This window comes from Nipponia nippon, unplaced genomic scaffold, assembly GCF_047370975.1.
Source record: "Nipponia nippon isolate SJK-2023a ecotype South Korea unplaced genomic scaffold, ASM4737097v1 scaffold_31, whole genome shotgun sequence".
Classification (NCBI taxonomy): Eukaryota; Metazoa; Chordata; class Aves; order Pelecaniformes; family Threskiornithidae; genus Nipponia; species Nipponia nippon.
Window position 1 is genome coordinate 2,452,579 of NW_028262349.1, and position 16,534 is coordinate 2,469,112.

The window sequence follows — 16,534 nt, forward strand, 5'->3', positions numbered from 1 at the left end:
GCAAATGTCTAAAACGTTAGTACCTTGCTTGAGAAGAATAACTCTCTCTCTCTCTCATTTTAGATAAAGGAACAATTAAACTGAAGGTGAGTGTCAATTATTTAAGATGGTTTTGGTGAAAAAACGAGGGACTTGCCTTCAACCACAGCAGGCATTGCTCTCTGAGCAGCTGCGGCACAAAACCAGGTCTCATTCTGGTGCACACGCTAAGGAGGAAGCAACCTTTGCAAGAGGAAGAGTGAAAAGAACAAAGCTTAACCCACCACAGCTCATTTGGCAGGCCCTTACCCCGCTGAAGAAAATCACTGGCTGAATCTGTGGCTCATTGCTCAACATGAAGTTTTACGTTGTGATTATTTTAGAAGAATGGCAGTACATATTGCTACGTAGTGACGCGGAGCATTGGAGAGAACACAGCAATCCATAGAAATGGCAGATTATTGACCACTGTGTCTCTGCTAGTTATTCTGGTACTACTATGCTATTTGAAAAACATAGGTTTTCACCAGTTTTGTCTACATTTTAGCCTTTGACATTAGTAATGTTTTTGCCATCAGTATAGTCCATAAAACAAAGCTTATCCATACTAAAGAGATGGAGGGAATGAAAACAACTTTTTATTTCCAAAGAGGATTTGTAGTGGAGTGAAATGATGATGAATTTAAATGCAATTCTGGCAGAGGGTTCCACTAGCCATTAAAAAGAAATTACGTATTGCTTACCTTAGTAAATCACACTTTTTAAAGCAATATCTGGCTTTATTTGAATCCGTAGGATACTGGAGATCTGGGATGCAGTGAAAGGTAGTCATGCTTACAGCAGAAAGACATACTCTGAAAGATCTCCCCTGCTTTTTGCCTTGCATCAGTTGTCCTTCCTCATGCCAAGGAGTGAGCTAAATGCTACCAGTTCAGAGTTCACTGTTCATTGAAAGAAGTAATTTAGTTTATGGTGTATGTAGGACTCAGTGATACCATACAGAGAAAAATGAAGCCGTTTTCATGGTTTCTGCGAGATAATTCGGCTGTGCTTCCATGCTGTACAGGACCTTTGTCTCCATCCCTCTTCCTAGATCTTTGAGAATTGGGGTGTAAATTCAAAGCAATATGAGTTTTCAGTCTTGTGGTTGATTAAACACCCTCAGAACCTTTGGAACTGGAAGAGGTGTGTTACGGATTATGTTTGGTGATTTGTGGTGGAAGATTATTACCTCAAACATAGGCAAAATGCAGCTGGACTGAAGAACAAGTCTTAAAAGTGTTGGATCTCTGACCTTAGTCAGGACTTGCTTTGGAGTTGTCATCTCTGATAGGAAGTAAAGGGGGTGGGTGGAACGAATCATATAAATATTAAATTGTGACGTGCTTCTGGAATAGCAGTAGCCAGTACCATGCAGAGCTGTAGGCTCTGGGTCGTATGCTAGAGTAATCACTGTAGCATATGGCCCTGGGAAAAACCAACTCCATATTGCATCGCTAGCTCTTGACTGGAGCTGGTCACGTCTGAATGAGTCTTTCCTATGCAGTGCCATAAGAAAAGAAGTCTGTTTTCTTTGCAGCGGATCCAGGTATTTGGGAACAGTTCTATGGTATTACTGTAGCACAGCAGAGTTGCCTTCGCTGCACCTACTGCGTTGATACTTCCCCCCGCTTTACTGGGCTAATATACAAATACCTAAGTATTCCTTTCATTTCAAGAAGGTGTAGTATAGATCAATGTAACAGGAAACATCAGCAGTTATACCAAATGCTATAGCTTTCTTTATCGAAAGACTGTGACTCACCGTTGAGTAAAACCTGCAGTGTCACGGCTGATTTCGGTTTTATTTATTTTTTTTTTCACTCTCAAATTGTGACCTATTACCATAATATTTCTGCATTAACAGATTTTTTTACTTTGTAATTTTTAATCTAACGTAATTTTTAAAGTTTTATATTTCTGAGCAGCTGGTTGAAAATGTGCAAATATGTGTTCTGGTTTTGGCATTTTTTGTGGGTGTTTTTTTTTTCTCTGTTGGTAGAGCTGGGTCTTCCGTAGCATGGTTGATTTCCCCATGAAACACACCTTCTTTACTGAAAGCTGCACATGTAGATCAAATATCACTTTGCTTGAGTGATAAAGAATGGGTAGAAGAGAATTTCCTGCCGTGTTTTTAGCATGACTTTGCCTCCTTTGAAGTTTATACATTGTAAAAGTTCTAGTATGTTCTTCATTTTCTTTTTATTACTAACACATAGTTACACTGAAATGCAGCAGGTGGCTGCTTTTTGCTCACTTCAGTGTCAATTATATTCCCCAGAAAGCTCAAAGGCTTTTCTGTGTCTTCCTCACCACACGGTCTCTTTTCTAGGTGCCTTCGGGACTTCGTGGACAAGCACATCTAAAAGTCTGGGGCAACCGGCATCTAGCAGAGGAAGGCTACATTTTTCATAACTATACCACAGTAACCATTGATAGCAAAGGATCGTCAGTGTTCATCCAGACTGATAAGCCTGTCTATAAACCCAAGCAGAAAGGTAAAGTGACCTTGGAGAAGTTGCCAGATGCTAGGGCTGCTTTCAAGCAAAACCTTTTTCCGAGGGTGAATTCTAGGATGAGATACTCTGTTCAGTGTCAGCTGTGATGACTAATAAATTTCCTCTTTTCCTTTTTTAGTGTTGATAAACCTCTTTATGGTGACTTCTGACTTGAGACCAGTCAATGACAGGGTAAAGAAAACTGTTTTCTTTCACACTGTAAAATATGATGGAATACTTAGCAACCTGTATTTTATTCTAATGTATGTTTATGCAGAAATATAATTGGATTTCTTAATCTATTTAGGCATATCTTGTGATTGTTGTTATTTACAATTTAATTTATTTCATTTGGTCACATTACTGTTGAAGGAGAATACGCACTTTTGTAGTGCTAGCAAATACAACGTAACTACGCCAAAACAGTTAGAAGAATTTTTCAGATTTGCACTCTGTTTAGGTAATGCACAAAGTGTTACTTTTCCAGTTAGATGTGTGAATGAATGTATGTTTCTCAGGCTACTCTTACCAAAGAAGAGATGTTTAAACTTTGTCACTTTATGCATTATACCTTGCTTATGTCGACTCGGCAGTTCATTGCAAGAAGCAGAAAAGTAGCTTTTTTTCATAAAGCCTTTTATTCTTTTTTTTTTTTCTTTCAGATCGAAGCTTACGTGGTGGTGAGTATCTGTCTGCCAATCATCTAGCATGTATCCTGTAGAGGCACAAGATTCTTGTAGCCTTAAGAGGAACAAGTTGCACGTCTGTACCTTTTCAAGTCCATTATGGCCATTCCCAACAGTAACCTATGCCGTTATCTCTATCCTTGTGTCTTTAACTGATCTTTGTGTCTTGCTTTTTTGTTATCACCAACAAATATACTTGTTTTCTACTTCAGAAATCCATTCCCATTTTTCAGCCTGAGAAGAATTGGCTAGTTTCACTGGGGTTTATAAATGTAACAGTCCCACTCAATTTCTCCCTTCTTTTCAATGCAGACACACTCCTATCCTTCATCTGGCTGGGCTGATATAGCAGGGCCAATCTCATCTCTGCACCCAAACATTATGATAGTGGACAATAGAAATTCATGGCAAGGAAAGGGTGCTCCTGTCTTCTTCCTTATGAGGTGAATGAGAGGTTCCTTCTGTGTCTAGTCTTTTTTTTTTTTTTTTTTCTAAACCATGTGTTTTCTTTAGCTGTCAGCAAGCAGAAGAATTCACCCTCTTCTCTTGTTTGTGTTCAGTCACAGACTTAATGCTGACAAAAACATTGGGATTAATTTCATCTGACTTTGTCATCTAAAAATTGTCTTGCTAGTTGTACAGCTCCCTCTGTGAATAGAAAGAGTCTTCAGAGGCCAGTTCATCCCATCCAAAGTAGGTGTCTTAAGATAGGTGGAAGATCTGCTGCTTGACAGTGCTTACTTGTGTGCATTGGCTATAGAAGCAGTGTCCTTAAATGAGTACTGAATTTTAGAAAGCAAATACTCCCCGGTAAAGTATCTTCAGAAAATTTTCGACATAGGTTAGTTACATTTGAGCTGTTAGTGAAGTGTATGTATTACAAAATGAAGTTCTTTGTTGCAAACTGAGTTAAATGTATTAGCGATATTAATTTTCACTGTGATATTTCTCATTCCTAAACCACTGTGCAGGATCCTCGGGGATCTCGTATGATAGAGTGGAGCAATTTGAAGCCATTTTGTTGTGGTAAGTTTTTGATTTTTTTTTTTTTTTCTTGGTGTACTGTTATTTGCCTTTGCTTCTGCTTATCCTGAGTTGTGTTCAATAAGCCTTGACAAGGACTGATGAGTGACACGGAGTTCGCAGTATATTGTTTCCTTTTTCAGGTGTTGTAAATATGAGTTTTCCTCTGTCTGATCAGCCGGTGTTTGGTGAATGGCTCATCTTTGCTGAAATGCAGGGGCACACATACAACAAATCCTTTGAAGTTCAGAAATATGGTGAGTTGTATCCAAATCAACTTTGACTATAACCCAAGCGCATTTGGAAGAACAAAACATTATGAAATGTTTTTACTTGAGATGAAACACCTGACAAATAATGCATTTAAAATGTCATGAGGAAAAATTCTTTAGAGACTATGTACTTCAGCAATATAGACGCAACTTAACCAAGGACTTTGTTCATGTCCTCCACGCTTCATAAAGTAAAGGACCTGAAATGGAGTGTCATATTGCACAATCTATTCATATAACAAAGATTTAATTTTGCTTTGGAAGACTCTTTAACATGCTTTCAGTCTGTCAGTGCTTTCCTTCCTTTCCCAGAGCCCTCCTTGGAATTCTGAAGTCTTTTTTTGCTACGCCCCTTTTCATTCTCAAAGTCCCTCTGATGAAAAGTGGGCATCGTTACATCCAGCACATCGTCTATGGCATCAGACCTGATCACACAAGCATTTATAGACATTGGCAACTGCTAATATCTCAGCTCTATTCCCGACATGTTGTGGAGGAGTCAGTAGCGAGTTGTTCTCTTTACCATGTATCTAAGAGAAAAAGCTTGGGCTCAAATCCTGGAACACAGATTCCTCTGAAAAGAAGTAAAAATCTAAGAGTGTGTTGCTAAGGTCATCTTGCCAAGATGGTCTTGGTTTGTTACTTTTGTTAGTTCATTCTCTGCTGAGTGCTGTCCTGCCTGATGTTAGCTACACGGCCCTCATCCGACCATAAGGAGTGATCTTATCAGAGCTGTGTATGCTTTTGCTGTAATTTGGACAATAAGATCTCCTTGAAAAGATTCTATTGTATTTCTTTTCATTGTAGTATTACCAAAGTTTGAGTTGCTGATTGACCCCCCTCGCTACATTCGCGACCTTTCACTGTGCGAAAAAGGAACTGTCCATGCCAGGTAGGAACATTTCCCAGATGAAGTTGCCTTACTATGGATTGTAGTACAGCCACAGGATGGGCAGTCACTGGAACTTGGATCTCATCCGCCGCGGACTTTTCAGATGATTTCTAGTCATCATGAGAAGCTTTCCTATGTAAGAGCCTTCGTAAAACATGTTAACAATAACAAGCTGGAAAATGTTCTGTGATATTTTTTTTTCTTGTGTTCTAGATGTGCAGGTCACATGGTACTAGCCTTGATATAATCAGGCAAGCAGAAAACAGCTGGAAGTTATTCATTATCTTCTTTTCATTTCAGATATACATTCGGAAAACCAGTGACAGGAAAGTTAATTGTCAATATGACTATAAATGGTGTAGGGTACTACAGGCATGAAGTGGGACACCCTGTCCTCAAGACCACCCAGGTGAGGGAGACTATTGAGTCAGCTGCGATAAAATGCCTGATCTGTACTCTTTGAAGTTAATACCACAGCTCTATTTTATGTTACTGATGGGAGATCAGAAAATAAATGAATAAATGCGATAATTGGGTCCAGCATAATAAAAATACTACATATTTTTACATGGTATGTTTATAATTTGGTGGGATGAGAGTTTGTTGACATAGTATTAATCTGGTTTTAGATCATATGGGGCTGAGGGAGAACATGAGAATAAGGGACTGTGACAGAGCTAGTCCAGACTACAGATAAGGGAGGAAAATGAAACTTGCTTTCTTTCCTCCTTCCTTCACCCACTCCCTAACGAATCCCCTCCACTCCACATCCTTTAAAAATACCGCTGCAAACTCCTATCAAGTGCCTACGCTTTAGATTTGGCTTCCAGACACTTTTTGAATGTGAATGCAAACTTATGTTTCCATTCCCCAACACACTTCGTAGATTGATGGCTCTGCTGTTTTCGATGTGTGTGTGAAAGACATGATGCCAGCTGATGTTCCGGAACATTTTCGAGGCACAGTCAATATCTGGGCCACAGTGATCAGCTCTGATGGGAGCAAGCAGGTTACATTTGATGACTCAACACCAGTTCAGAAACAGCTGATTGATATCAAGTACTCCAAGGATACCAGAAAACAGTTCAAACCTGGACTGCCTTACAAAGGAAAGGTAAGATTAAAAGTAGAGAGACTGATGTGTGATTGATATAAGGTTATACTGACTTGATCCCAGGATGTTACAACACGTTCTGGTGAGTTTTTCCCACCTGCTGTTCCTGTCATTGACTGGAATTGCCTATAATGTAAATCCCATTGCTCTATAAATGAAACACTTTGCAGGTAGAAGTCACTTACCCTGATGGAAGTCCAGCTGACAGAGTCACTATCCGAATTAAAGCTGAACTCACACCAAAGGACAATGTTTATACAAGTGAACTGGTATCAAGAAATGGCCTGGTGGAGTTTGAAATCCCTTCCATCCCTACAGCTGCCCAATATGTCTGGCTGGAGGTGGGTGAAAGCTCTTTATAGGATTAGTGGGCTTTAATGTAACTAATCTTGTCAAACCTGCACTTTATAAATCAGTGCTACAAACAGGAAATCGGTGCCTTTTAGCTTCAACTTCTTGATTTAAATGCAGCAAACATTTGGTTTGTTTCTTGCTGCCAGTAGAACTGATGTTGATAACCATCACGAAAAGATGTTTTTCCAAATACAGCTTAACATAGTAGTAAGGGTCCAATATTTGGAGAGTGCTGTTGCTATGTAAAGATGACAAGAGATGCTGGAAAGTATAAAATGGGAGGTGGGGATACAGGGTAAAGAGAGAGTACAAATCAGGCTTTCTATGCATGTGTAACATTCAGATGTAACTTTTGTTAAGACCAAAGTGACAGCAATTGATGGGAAACCGTCTGGGGATCAATATCTGCCAAACTACTTGTCCATCAGTAGCTGGTACTCGCCCAGCAAGTGTCACATCCAGCTCCAGGCACCAGATAAACCTTTCCAGGTATGTTGGCTTCATATTCCATCATGGCAACAACTGCATTTCTTGGCTTAAAGTACTTTGTTCTAATTAAATATTTCTGTTTCTGGGATCCTGGACGGTTTATTGTTTCCACTACAAAGGTTGAAGTAGCTGCACTTCAGCCACCAAATAATTGTTCAGTGTGGGCTGCACACAGTTCTAAGCAAAGTGCCTTTGATACTTTGCACAGCACCTCATTCTTCTTTGTGTTGTGGGGCGAGGGAGAGAGGGTGGATATAGGCACTGACAACATGTAAGTTTTTCATATTTGAATGTATGTTCTGTGCACCTCCAGTAACATTCACATGTGAATTGTTCGGTGAAAATGACATGCTTTAGTTCAGGCCAACAAATGCTGAAAGGTTGGAATTGAAGTTAGTGGGAGTAGCTTAATTGCTAAAGATCCAAATGAGGGCTATGTAGTCTCACTAGAACTTCCAGTTTAAATCTCAGCTGGATCTGTTTAGGCTTCAGTTATTGAACTGTGAACATGGTTATCTTGTTTTCTTTTGTAGTTTTTGCTGGAGCCTCTCTAAAAATATAGTCCTTCCATATAAAAATTGTCATGATCTCTTTCCTAAAGGAAAGATGTGATTTAACCATGATTTCTGTTGCATATTGTTTTACTGAGAGTTGTTTGGGGTTTGTTCTCTACCCAAGATGATGCTCAGAGGGTCTTCATATGCATGAAGCATATGGCTTTGTGAAAAAAAAAAAAATGTGTTTTTTGATAACATACACACTTAGATTTCTATTATCAGCAGATCTGTCAGGTTGGTTTCAGACTCTTTGTATCCAAATAAAAGCATTTTTTTTATCATTGCATTTCATGGTAGTTTAATGGCTAATTAATCTTTTACAAGTTTCCTGAGGTATGGAAAGGGGATTATACACTGCTAATCTGAACACATTGTTCTTATTATAACCTGATTAGAACTAATTCTTCTGTGGGAAAGCTAGGAGTTGGATGACCAGCTGATGTGGGAACTGTTTCCCTGCTTTGCCAGCTCTTACTGGGTGTTCCAATTAGCTACATTCATTTTTTAATGAATTGTTTCATCATTTGCACTGGGGAATTCTTAATACTTCAAATATTTAATGTCACGAGGCACTTCTTGGACTCTGTGGCATTCTGACTGTATTTAACCATTAGCAGCTCCTTGTATTCAAGTCCTTGCCATTTTGGTTTGTACCATATGTACATTCTGGAAAGGTAACACTGTTAGTGCTGAAGAAGGAGGTTTTTCAAAAGATTTCATTAGGATTTAACATTGCTATTCAGCCTTAGCAGCCGTAGTTGGGTATTGCTATGCTTTAAATGGCAGGAGGATCAGGAGTGGAAGTTGCTGAAGAAATCCTACTTAATACAAGTGTTAGCTGTTCCTCATACCCCAGAAGCAAGAAGTTTGTGTTCCTAGGAAAGTCAGCTGCCCCACAGAAGGCTTATTACTCAGCCAGACATGACCCAGTCCCAATCCCGTGACTGAGCACCGATGTCTGTTCTGTTGGGATTGGTGGTATTTGGGGGATTTTTGTCTCCAGGGGATTCAGCATTTAGTGAGTACCTCTGGGTATAGGACTTCAGTGCACAAAAGTGCAGGAACTCAGTCTGCTGCTCTGAAGCCTGTTGCAGGCATCAGATGAGTTTACCCAGCAAAAAGAAGCTCTGTTCTCGTTTATTTGTGTGTTTGACAGCTTCTTGACTGCCAGACTTGCAAATTAATATCAAGACTTGTGTAATTTGAAAGCATTTTCCCTCAGATCTATTCCCAGTAATTTCATGCCACATTGGTTATGTTTGAATTAGCATTTGCCATATGAAAGTAATCATCATGTGTAATCTCAATTAAACTGCAAAGACTATCAAACGCACATCTCTTCCCACCCCCAAGCCATCTCTTTCTTTTTTGGGCTGGACTACTGAAGGGGTGTCTAAAATTCAACCAATTCTGACAGCTGCTCTGTGCCAAAAGGCTTAACTTTCAGGATTCCAGAGATTCCTTTATTGTTTTCATTAATGCATACAACCCCCCAGCCCATTCTGTTAGATTTGCAGGGAGTGAAGAGCTGAACACAGGCCCCTTTTTATTGTGAAGAAAGTCCATGAAAACAGTGCTAATGTAATATACTTTTCAATGCATACATTTCTTAGGAGAGGGGTCAGGTCTCTTGTGGACTGAAACCCAGATAGATTTCTGTGCTTTATAAATAAAAAGCATGCATTGTAACAGACCAGATCTTTTGCTTTTCTGTCTCTGGGTGCAGGTAGGAGAGGAGGCTTGGATTGCAGTGAAGTCCACATGTCCTTGCAACTTCACTCTACATTATGAAGTGGCATCGCGAGGCAACATTGTCCTTTCAGGACTGCAGCCCAGTAACATCACCCAGCAGAGGAGCAAAAGAGCCACCTTTCCCTTTGAGAAGAGTATTGATATCACACGCTTCCCAGGAACAGGTAGCTAGCATCAGAAATGCAAACTCGCCCCTATTTTCAGGGAAAAACAATCTTTCTGCAAACCTAAGTATCCTCTTTTTTTAATTTGATGCTCCTTAAAAGGCATAGAATAATTTTGTGCAAGAAAAATAGTGATATCTATTGCACACATAGTAATATAGAAAAAAGATAAATTTCTCCAAGAGGGATAACTCTTGGACAGTTTTCTCTAGTCTTTCTCTGTTAGGAAAACTCTAATCTTTCTTAATATGCTGGGCTTGGGATCAGCTGAGTGGTAGGGAAGCCTATGATGGGGCTGGGGCAATTTATTAACCTGGTTGAGCTTAAACTAGGAAGAGGATGTCAGATGGACTGATAGCATGGATTAGGCTAAAGGATGATGCAGTTAGCATGGGGAAGGGAAATGAAGTGTGGACTCTTAGTTTGTACAAGGAATAACTGAAAGAAAGATACAAATCTGGTGAATTCTGAAAGGGGATAAAAAATGGTATGCTTGGGAAAATGCATATAACAGCTGCCAAAGGAAAAGTCTGTCTGTCCTAGTAACATATCTGAAACTGGCTGCTCTTGCAGACAGTTGGGGGAAAAGAAAAAGAAATGTCCCTAGAGGTACCCACCCAGCTTCCGGTAATCAATGGTTTAAGAATTTGTAATAACTTTCTGCACTGAAGGTTGGTTCTGAGCTGTTGTAGTTACAGATTGCCCAGAGACGTTGTGGTTGCTCCATCACTAGAAGTGTTCTCAAGGTCAGGTTGGACGGGGCTTTGAGCAACCTGATATAGTGACAGATGTCCCCTGCCCGCAGCAGGGGGATTGGAACTAGGTGATCCTTAAAGGTCCCTTCCAACCCATGCCATTCTATGATTCTATTTAACTGCTGCTAGTGAAACAATGCTCTATAAACTGCGTAATCCTTTTTCAAATCCATTTATACTTTTTATCTCAGCAGCGTTCTGCAGCAATAGATACCCTCCTTTGTTTATTTTAAATGGCTTGATAATTTAATTGTATATTTCCTTGATTTTATGTCAGGAAAAACACTGGGTAGTCATTCTCTATCCACCTTCTCCATACTGCTCATTATGTTATGGGTGCTAATTGCCTATCAGCTTGCACAAGGAAAAGAAAAAGGGAGGGAAAAGATTCTGAGTTCAAGAAGAACATGTGCAACCAGAGAAGGGAAGGATGCAAGTCCTGGGTGGAGAGTTCTGTGCCTCGCAGCATTTGGATGGGGCAGGAAGAGTGATTTTGATAAATAACACTGTCCTTTTTACAATTTATTTTTTAGCACCTACCAGTATCCCTGCAGCAGAGGTTGAAGTCTGCATGACGTTCCTCCGGTTCTCGGTAGTTCACAACATGGCTCCCTTGGGCCGTCTTCTGGTGTATTACGTCAGGGAGAATGGAGAAGGGGTTACAGACAGCCTGCAGTTCACTGTGAAGTCCTCCTTTGAAAATCAGGTACTGGCAATGGGGCTAGTGGAGAGGAGGGGGGGACGTCTTGTTACTCTTTGTAGTTTTGTCTGCTGATTATGAGTTGAGATAATGGGATTTAATGTTAAATTCCTAGGTTGCAGTGACTCTCTCGGCAAATGAGACCAGACCTGGTGATGTTGTGAACATCAAGGTCCGAGCTGCAAAATCAAGCTGCGTCTGCGTTGCCACTGTGGATAAGAGTGTCTACTTGCTGAAGACAGGTTTTCAGCTGACAGCCAGTCAGGTAAAAGGAAGCTTAAGGCACTGATACCTTTTTCTTAATACTGCTATCTGTACTTTACCTTTAGTAAGTAGTCTTTAGACCTAAGGACAGCAGTCTCTTCCCTTTCCGTGCAGGTTTTTCAAGAGCTTGCAGAATATGATGTATCTGATGCTTTTGGAGCTCCGAAGGAAGAAGGGCACTTCTGGTGGCCAGGCATGTCCTCACGTAGACGCCGTAGATCTTCTGTCTTTCCCTGGCACTGGGACATCACCAAGGATGCTCGCTTCGCGTTTACAGTAGGAAGAATCAGCCTCGCTTCTCTATGGAGTGTCTTTTTTACTTTCATGTTTGCAGGATAATTTTCAGCTCCATAGGCCATTATTTTTGTTACATGAGAGCTGTTTCTGCAGAGGGTAGGCTGAAAAGTAATTTCAGAGAACAGAGTACACTGTTCCAGCAAAGATATTGGAGAAAGGTGCTTTGATTTTGGCCAATCTTGATGAGAGGGCCAGATAGCCTGTTGGGTGAAGGAATTCATGCTGGTGCTCTGGAGAATCAGACAGGGGACCAGAAGGTTCCTTCAGGCAAGGGTGAGCATGCAGATCTCTTCTACAGTTACTTTGACAGGGAAGGAAGGTGGAACATGAGTCTGTCCTTATAGCCTTTTCCCTCTTAGACTGTCCTTTGGAAATCTTTGAAACTTCTTTCCTGCCCCAGTTCTGCCAGCTTCTGTGGCCATCTGTGTGAAAGATCAGTAATGTTTTCTTTGTATCCTTGATCAGGTTACCCTGATCCTCTGTCCCTTCATTCTTTGTCCTTTCTGCAATTTTAGCTAAATTGTTCTATTGTGTTGTCTTAAGCCCCATAGGCTTCCACATATTCCCCCAATGCCTCAATCACTTAATCATAAACTCTAAATCCTCATTATTATCCACTGCTGCAGGAGTCACTACTTCTTCTCTCCCTGTGATCTGTTGGGGTTTTTGTTCTGATGCTTTTGTTTCTTACGGAGAGGCATAAACTCCCAGGAACAGATACAAATCTTAATAGCTTGTATGTAGGCATTGCTGTATACCTGACTTGTAATAATTGGATGTGTATATAAAGAGAACAAAGCTCGTACTCCCTTTGGTGTTTGGGAACTGCTGTCTCTTATGAATAAGTGCATTTAGGGGACAGAGCTGGCAGACAGCTTTCTTATGAATTCTGTATTTTTACTGTGAAGCTGTGTGGACAGTTTCCATTTTGCTTGGCATTCCTGGTAGCGCAGAACCGGTGATGTCTGATGTGAAAGCTGCCTGCTAACTGCAGCAGAACACACTGGAAACTTTTAGGAAGGGTAAAAAGCTGTAATGTAATATTCTAGGGGAAAAATACGTGTAATAATTTTTCACCTGTAGCTGCCTGACAGTTACACATGCCCAGTGATGTTAGATACTGGTTTAAATGCATTTTCCAAGCAAACGAGCTTTCTCGTAAAACCTCTGCCTATAAAGTGCCTACATATTTTCACATTAACAGTAATTTTTATATAAAGTTTTAAAAAATCCTCAAGTTTCAATTGAAATTTACCTCAAATGTTGGAATAGGGTTGGGGGATTCTATTCAGAAAAGTTTTTTATTGGTACATGTTTAATTCTTCTTTTTTTTTTCTTGCTGGTTTTTGTTTTGTGGTCTTCATTTTTATTGTCTAGGAAACTGGCTTGGTTGTAATGACTGATATAGTCAGCTTAAACCACAGACAGAATGGAGGCATGTACACAGATGAGGCTGTCCCAGCTTTTCAGCCGCATACGGGGACGTTGGTGGCTACAATGCATTCTAAAATAGCACCAAGGTAACGTTTTTATTGTAATGCACGTTGTCTGTGATACTCTCAGCTTTTTTTTTTTTTCTATATTGTCAGCTGTTTCCCACCTCCATGCCCCCAAGAAATTGTTTGGTTTAGACAAGGTGGTGGTGGGGAAACTCTGTTCCGTTGTCTTGATAGACCTAAGAAAAATTATAACTGGCACTACTTTGTTAGATTTAAATTAATTCTGGAAAAAAGTAAAGTAATATTCTTCAAAAGGATCATTTGAAACTCTTTGCATATCTCAGTTTTCTGTGAATTAGTTGCTGCTTCTCAATATTTGCAAGCAAGCCCTTCCTTTGCAGAATTGCCCATTGCTCATTATTTTGACCATTCAGTTGGTGGTCCAAATAAATAAAATGAGGGACTGCGGGAAGAAAAAGTCATGAAGTACTATGACTAATGCTGCAAACCGAGGATGTGCCTTCCCTTTGTACTCTGAACCACCTGGTGGCCTCTCTTAGCAGGGTAAATTTTGGAGGTTAGTTAGGAAAAGATAATGAAGCATCACAGGAGTAGAAAAATGGAACAAATTATGAAAATATTAGAGATCAAGACAATTCCAAGAGAAGAAACGGAGGGGAATATAAAATAGTGATCGTAGTAACTGCTATTAGTAAGACCATATCATGATATCATGGGAAGTCACATGCTCCATACTCTCCCTTGATTTCATTTGGTGAAAGAATTTGGGTCATAAAACCTTTATTTTTTTAGATTATATTATTTACACTAGTTTTTAAGATTATTTTATTTATACCTTTTTTTTTAGATTGTTATTCATGTCTCCAGACTGTTTGGGGGGTGTGTGCGCACAATGGGATCATTTGGAAAGACAATGTAATTTGTGTTCCGAATGATATACCCATTCCCTTTTTTATGATTCTGTACTAGCTAGAGTTTTGGTTGGTCATGTGCGCTTCATTCAGGTGATAACACTGATTTATCAGTTACTGTTAAAACCGTCTTATTAAAAGAATTCATTGCCAAGGACTTATTTCTCATTCTAGTAGAGCAGAGAAGAGAAAAAGAACCTTCTTTCCCGAAACATGGATTTGGCACTGCCTCAATGTCAGGTATGGACAGAGAGTTCCCTTAATTATATCCAGAGGGTTGTATCCTCTTCAACTGCAGAAAACAAAGCTCTCTAAAACCTGCTGGGGTTATATTGGCATTCTCTGATATTTGTTGTTGTTGTCGCTTTTCTTCATTACTGCTTTAATCAATAATCTTTCTTTGTAACATTTCATCTGGTCTTGAAGTGTATTCACTTACTTCAAGTTGAATCTGTCAGTTGTGACTGCATTGCAACCCACGTGTAATGCACCATGGTGTCACAAGCAGAGGAGCATCTTCAGGGAAGAAAAGGAGCGATGGTTTAGTTCAACACATTTCTAGGTTTTACGTATGGAAAGGGTGTATCAATAAATTATTGAAGAGCAAGTGAGGATACAGGTTTGAAGTGATTAGCTACTGTGAGGAACTACCTTTTGCATAAGCTTGCCTCACAATAAATGCAAGTCAGACTGCTCTTGCAATAAAAAGGGACTATAAGATATAAAGTGGTGATGCACTTCTAGCTCTATGCTAAAATATTCGTATGACCCAGAATTCTATGTACCGCTTAAGAGAGCAAAGGGTAATGGGAAATCTCGCTAGAGTGCACAGTCAAGAGGCAAGACCAGCCCCTCAGAAGTGCCAGTTTCCTTTTACGCTGGGGGATGAGTTGGGTTTGGATTTGTGTTTGCACCCTGGGGTAATCCAGAAATACCAACTTCAGCGAGCGCTAGTGTTTTTCTTCCTTTCCACTCCTGTTCTAGCATCAATTGCTGCATATGCTTTAGTGGGAAAATGATCCCAGAGTAATACGTGTGAGGGGATGGAGGCAGAATAGCTGCTTCTGTAGGTGCTGGTATAGCCTAACCATGCACTGGTGAGTATTCTGTATTGGTTGCTTTTTAAATTGCACAGAGCCCTTTCTCTTTGATCTGATGCAAGAGCATCTCCTCAAACCTTAATTTACTGCCCAATAAATCATGGTTTCTACCTGGTACAACTGGAACTAAAAAAATGAATGAACAGATAACTAATCTCTCCCAGAAACAGCACATCTAGGATAATTTGAAGCAATTATTAAAAGGCTTCTCCAGTAAACTTCATTCTCAATAAATGATTATAAATTAAATTTGACAGGAACTTGCAACAAGTGTATTCAAATCTGTTCAATTGAGCATGAAATATGCTTTGTAGAAATACACAAAGAATTCCAGAAGTGCCCATTTGGGCCTCAGCAAGCTGGGGCAGTTAATTATAAGTGGGAGAGCGTGGAATAAAACGTTGCAGATTGCATTTTCTCTACTTCATTTCATTAGAAGCAACTAAGTTGAGCATTCCTTGATTTCCACTTTCTTGAACAGAAAGATTTTTTTTTTTTTTAATTTTACCATTTAGAATTATAATATACTGTCCTCAAAAAAGAAACAAAAGCCTAATGTCAACTTCCCAAACCAATTCTAAAAATTCCTAGAGCCTGGCTGGAGGGTCTAATGGCTGGAAATGTGTGTGTACTTTGGCCCCCTGCCCAGAAGAGTAAGTGCCCTCATGTGTGAAAATAATGTTAATGCTGGTTATGGGCTGAAATCCCAGTGGAAAGAACATCAGCTGCAACAAATTGTCCGGTTAAGCAGACTGGAATCCTGCCAGTTCTGGAGCTAGGACACCCTTCTGCTTACTCTTCAGGGCTGAAGTTTATTGCAGGTACCAGCTACCTAACTCCAGTTAGGATGAAGACCTAAATATTAAGAAACTAGTGTGCTTAAAAGAAGTTAAAATAACTCGATGCTGTCAAGCCACGTGCATTTCCCAGGCTTTCCACTCTGCAGTTTGAGCTGGGGAACCACATTCGTTGGCCAGGGTGCTGGGAGACTGACCGAACCTAGCGGGCCTATTCAAAGGCATAGTGATCTCTAGTTTTTCATCAAACTATTTGTTTTAATCCTTTTCCTACTGTAATATAAATACACAGACCAGTACATGATATGCTGCTTAGTTACTGGCAGTTACAATGGCTTAGGCTCATTGAAAATTACAGATAGTTGATTTGGACAATAAAAGTAAAGACACTTCATTGGTGCCTAAGATGTGAATAACCTTCAGCTGACAAG

General features: G+C 39.9%; 1 protein-coding gene across 4 annotated transcripts in view; it reads left to right on the plus strand.

Annotated features, from left to right (window-relative positions):
* Positions 1–16,534, plus strand: part of CPAMD8 (C3 and PZP like alpha-2-macroglobulin domain containing 8) — a 54,228-nt gene that overhangs the window by 3,755 nt on the left and 33,939 nt on the right. For 2 of the 4 annotated variants that reach the window (XM_087769760.1, XM_087769762.1), the window contains exons 3-19: positions 64–86; positions 2,351–2,516; positions 2,656–2,708; positions 3,179–3,196; positions 4,174–4,228; positions 4,369–4,482; positions 5,305–5,389; positions 5,690–5,798; positions 6,276–6,503; positions 6,674–6,844; positions 7,218–7,346; positions 9,630–9,819; positions 11,108–11,280; positions 11,390–11,539; positions 11,653–11,814; positions 13,213–13,355; positions 14,381–14,446. In XM_087769760.1, the coding sequence (XP_087625886.1) occupies positions 64–86; positions 2,351–2,516; positions 2,656–2,708; positions 3,179–3,196; positions 4,174–4,228; positions 4,369–4,482; positions 5,305–5,389; positions 5,690–5,798; positions 6,276–6,503; positions 6,674–6,844; positions 7,218–7,346; positions 9,630–9,819; positions 11,108–11,280; positions 11,390–11,539; positions 11,653–11,814; positions 13,213–13,355; positions 14,381–14,446 (2,035 nt within the window). Of the gene's footprint in view, positions 1–63; positions 87–2,350; positions 2,517–2,655; positions 2,709–3,178; positions 3,197–3,502; positions 3,646–4,173; positions 4,229–4,368; positions 4,483–5,304; positions 5,390–5,689; positions 5,799–6,275; positions 6,504–6,673; positions 6,845–7,217; positions 7,347–9,629; positions 9,820–11,107; positions 11,281–11,389; positions 11,540–11,652; positions 11,815–13,212; positions 13,356–14,380; positions 14,447–16,534 lie in introns of those variants that run through there. The other 2 variants (XM_087769761.1, XM_087769763.1) reach the window with 2 other exon arrangements.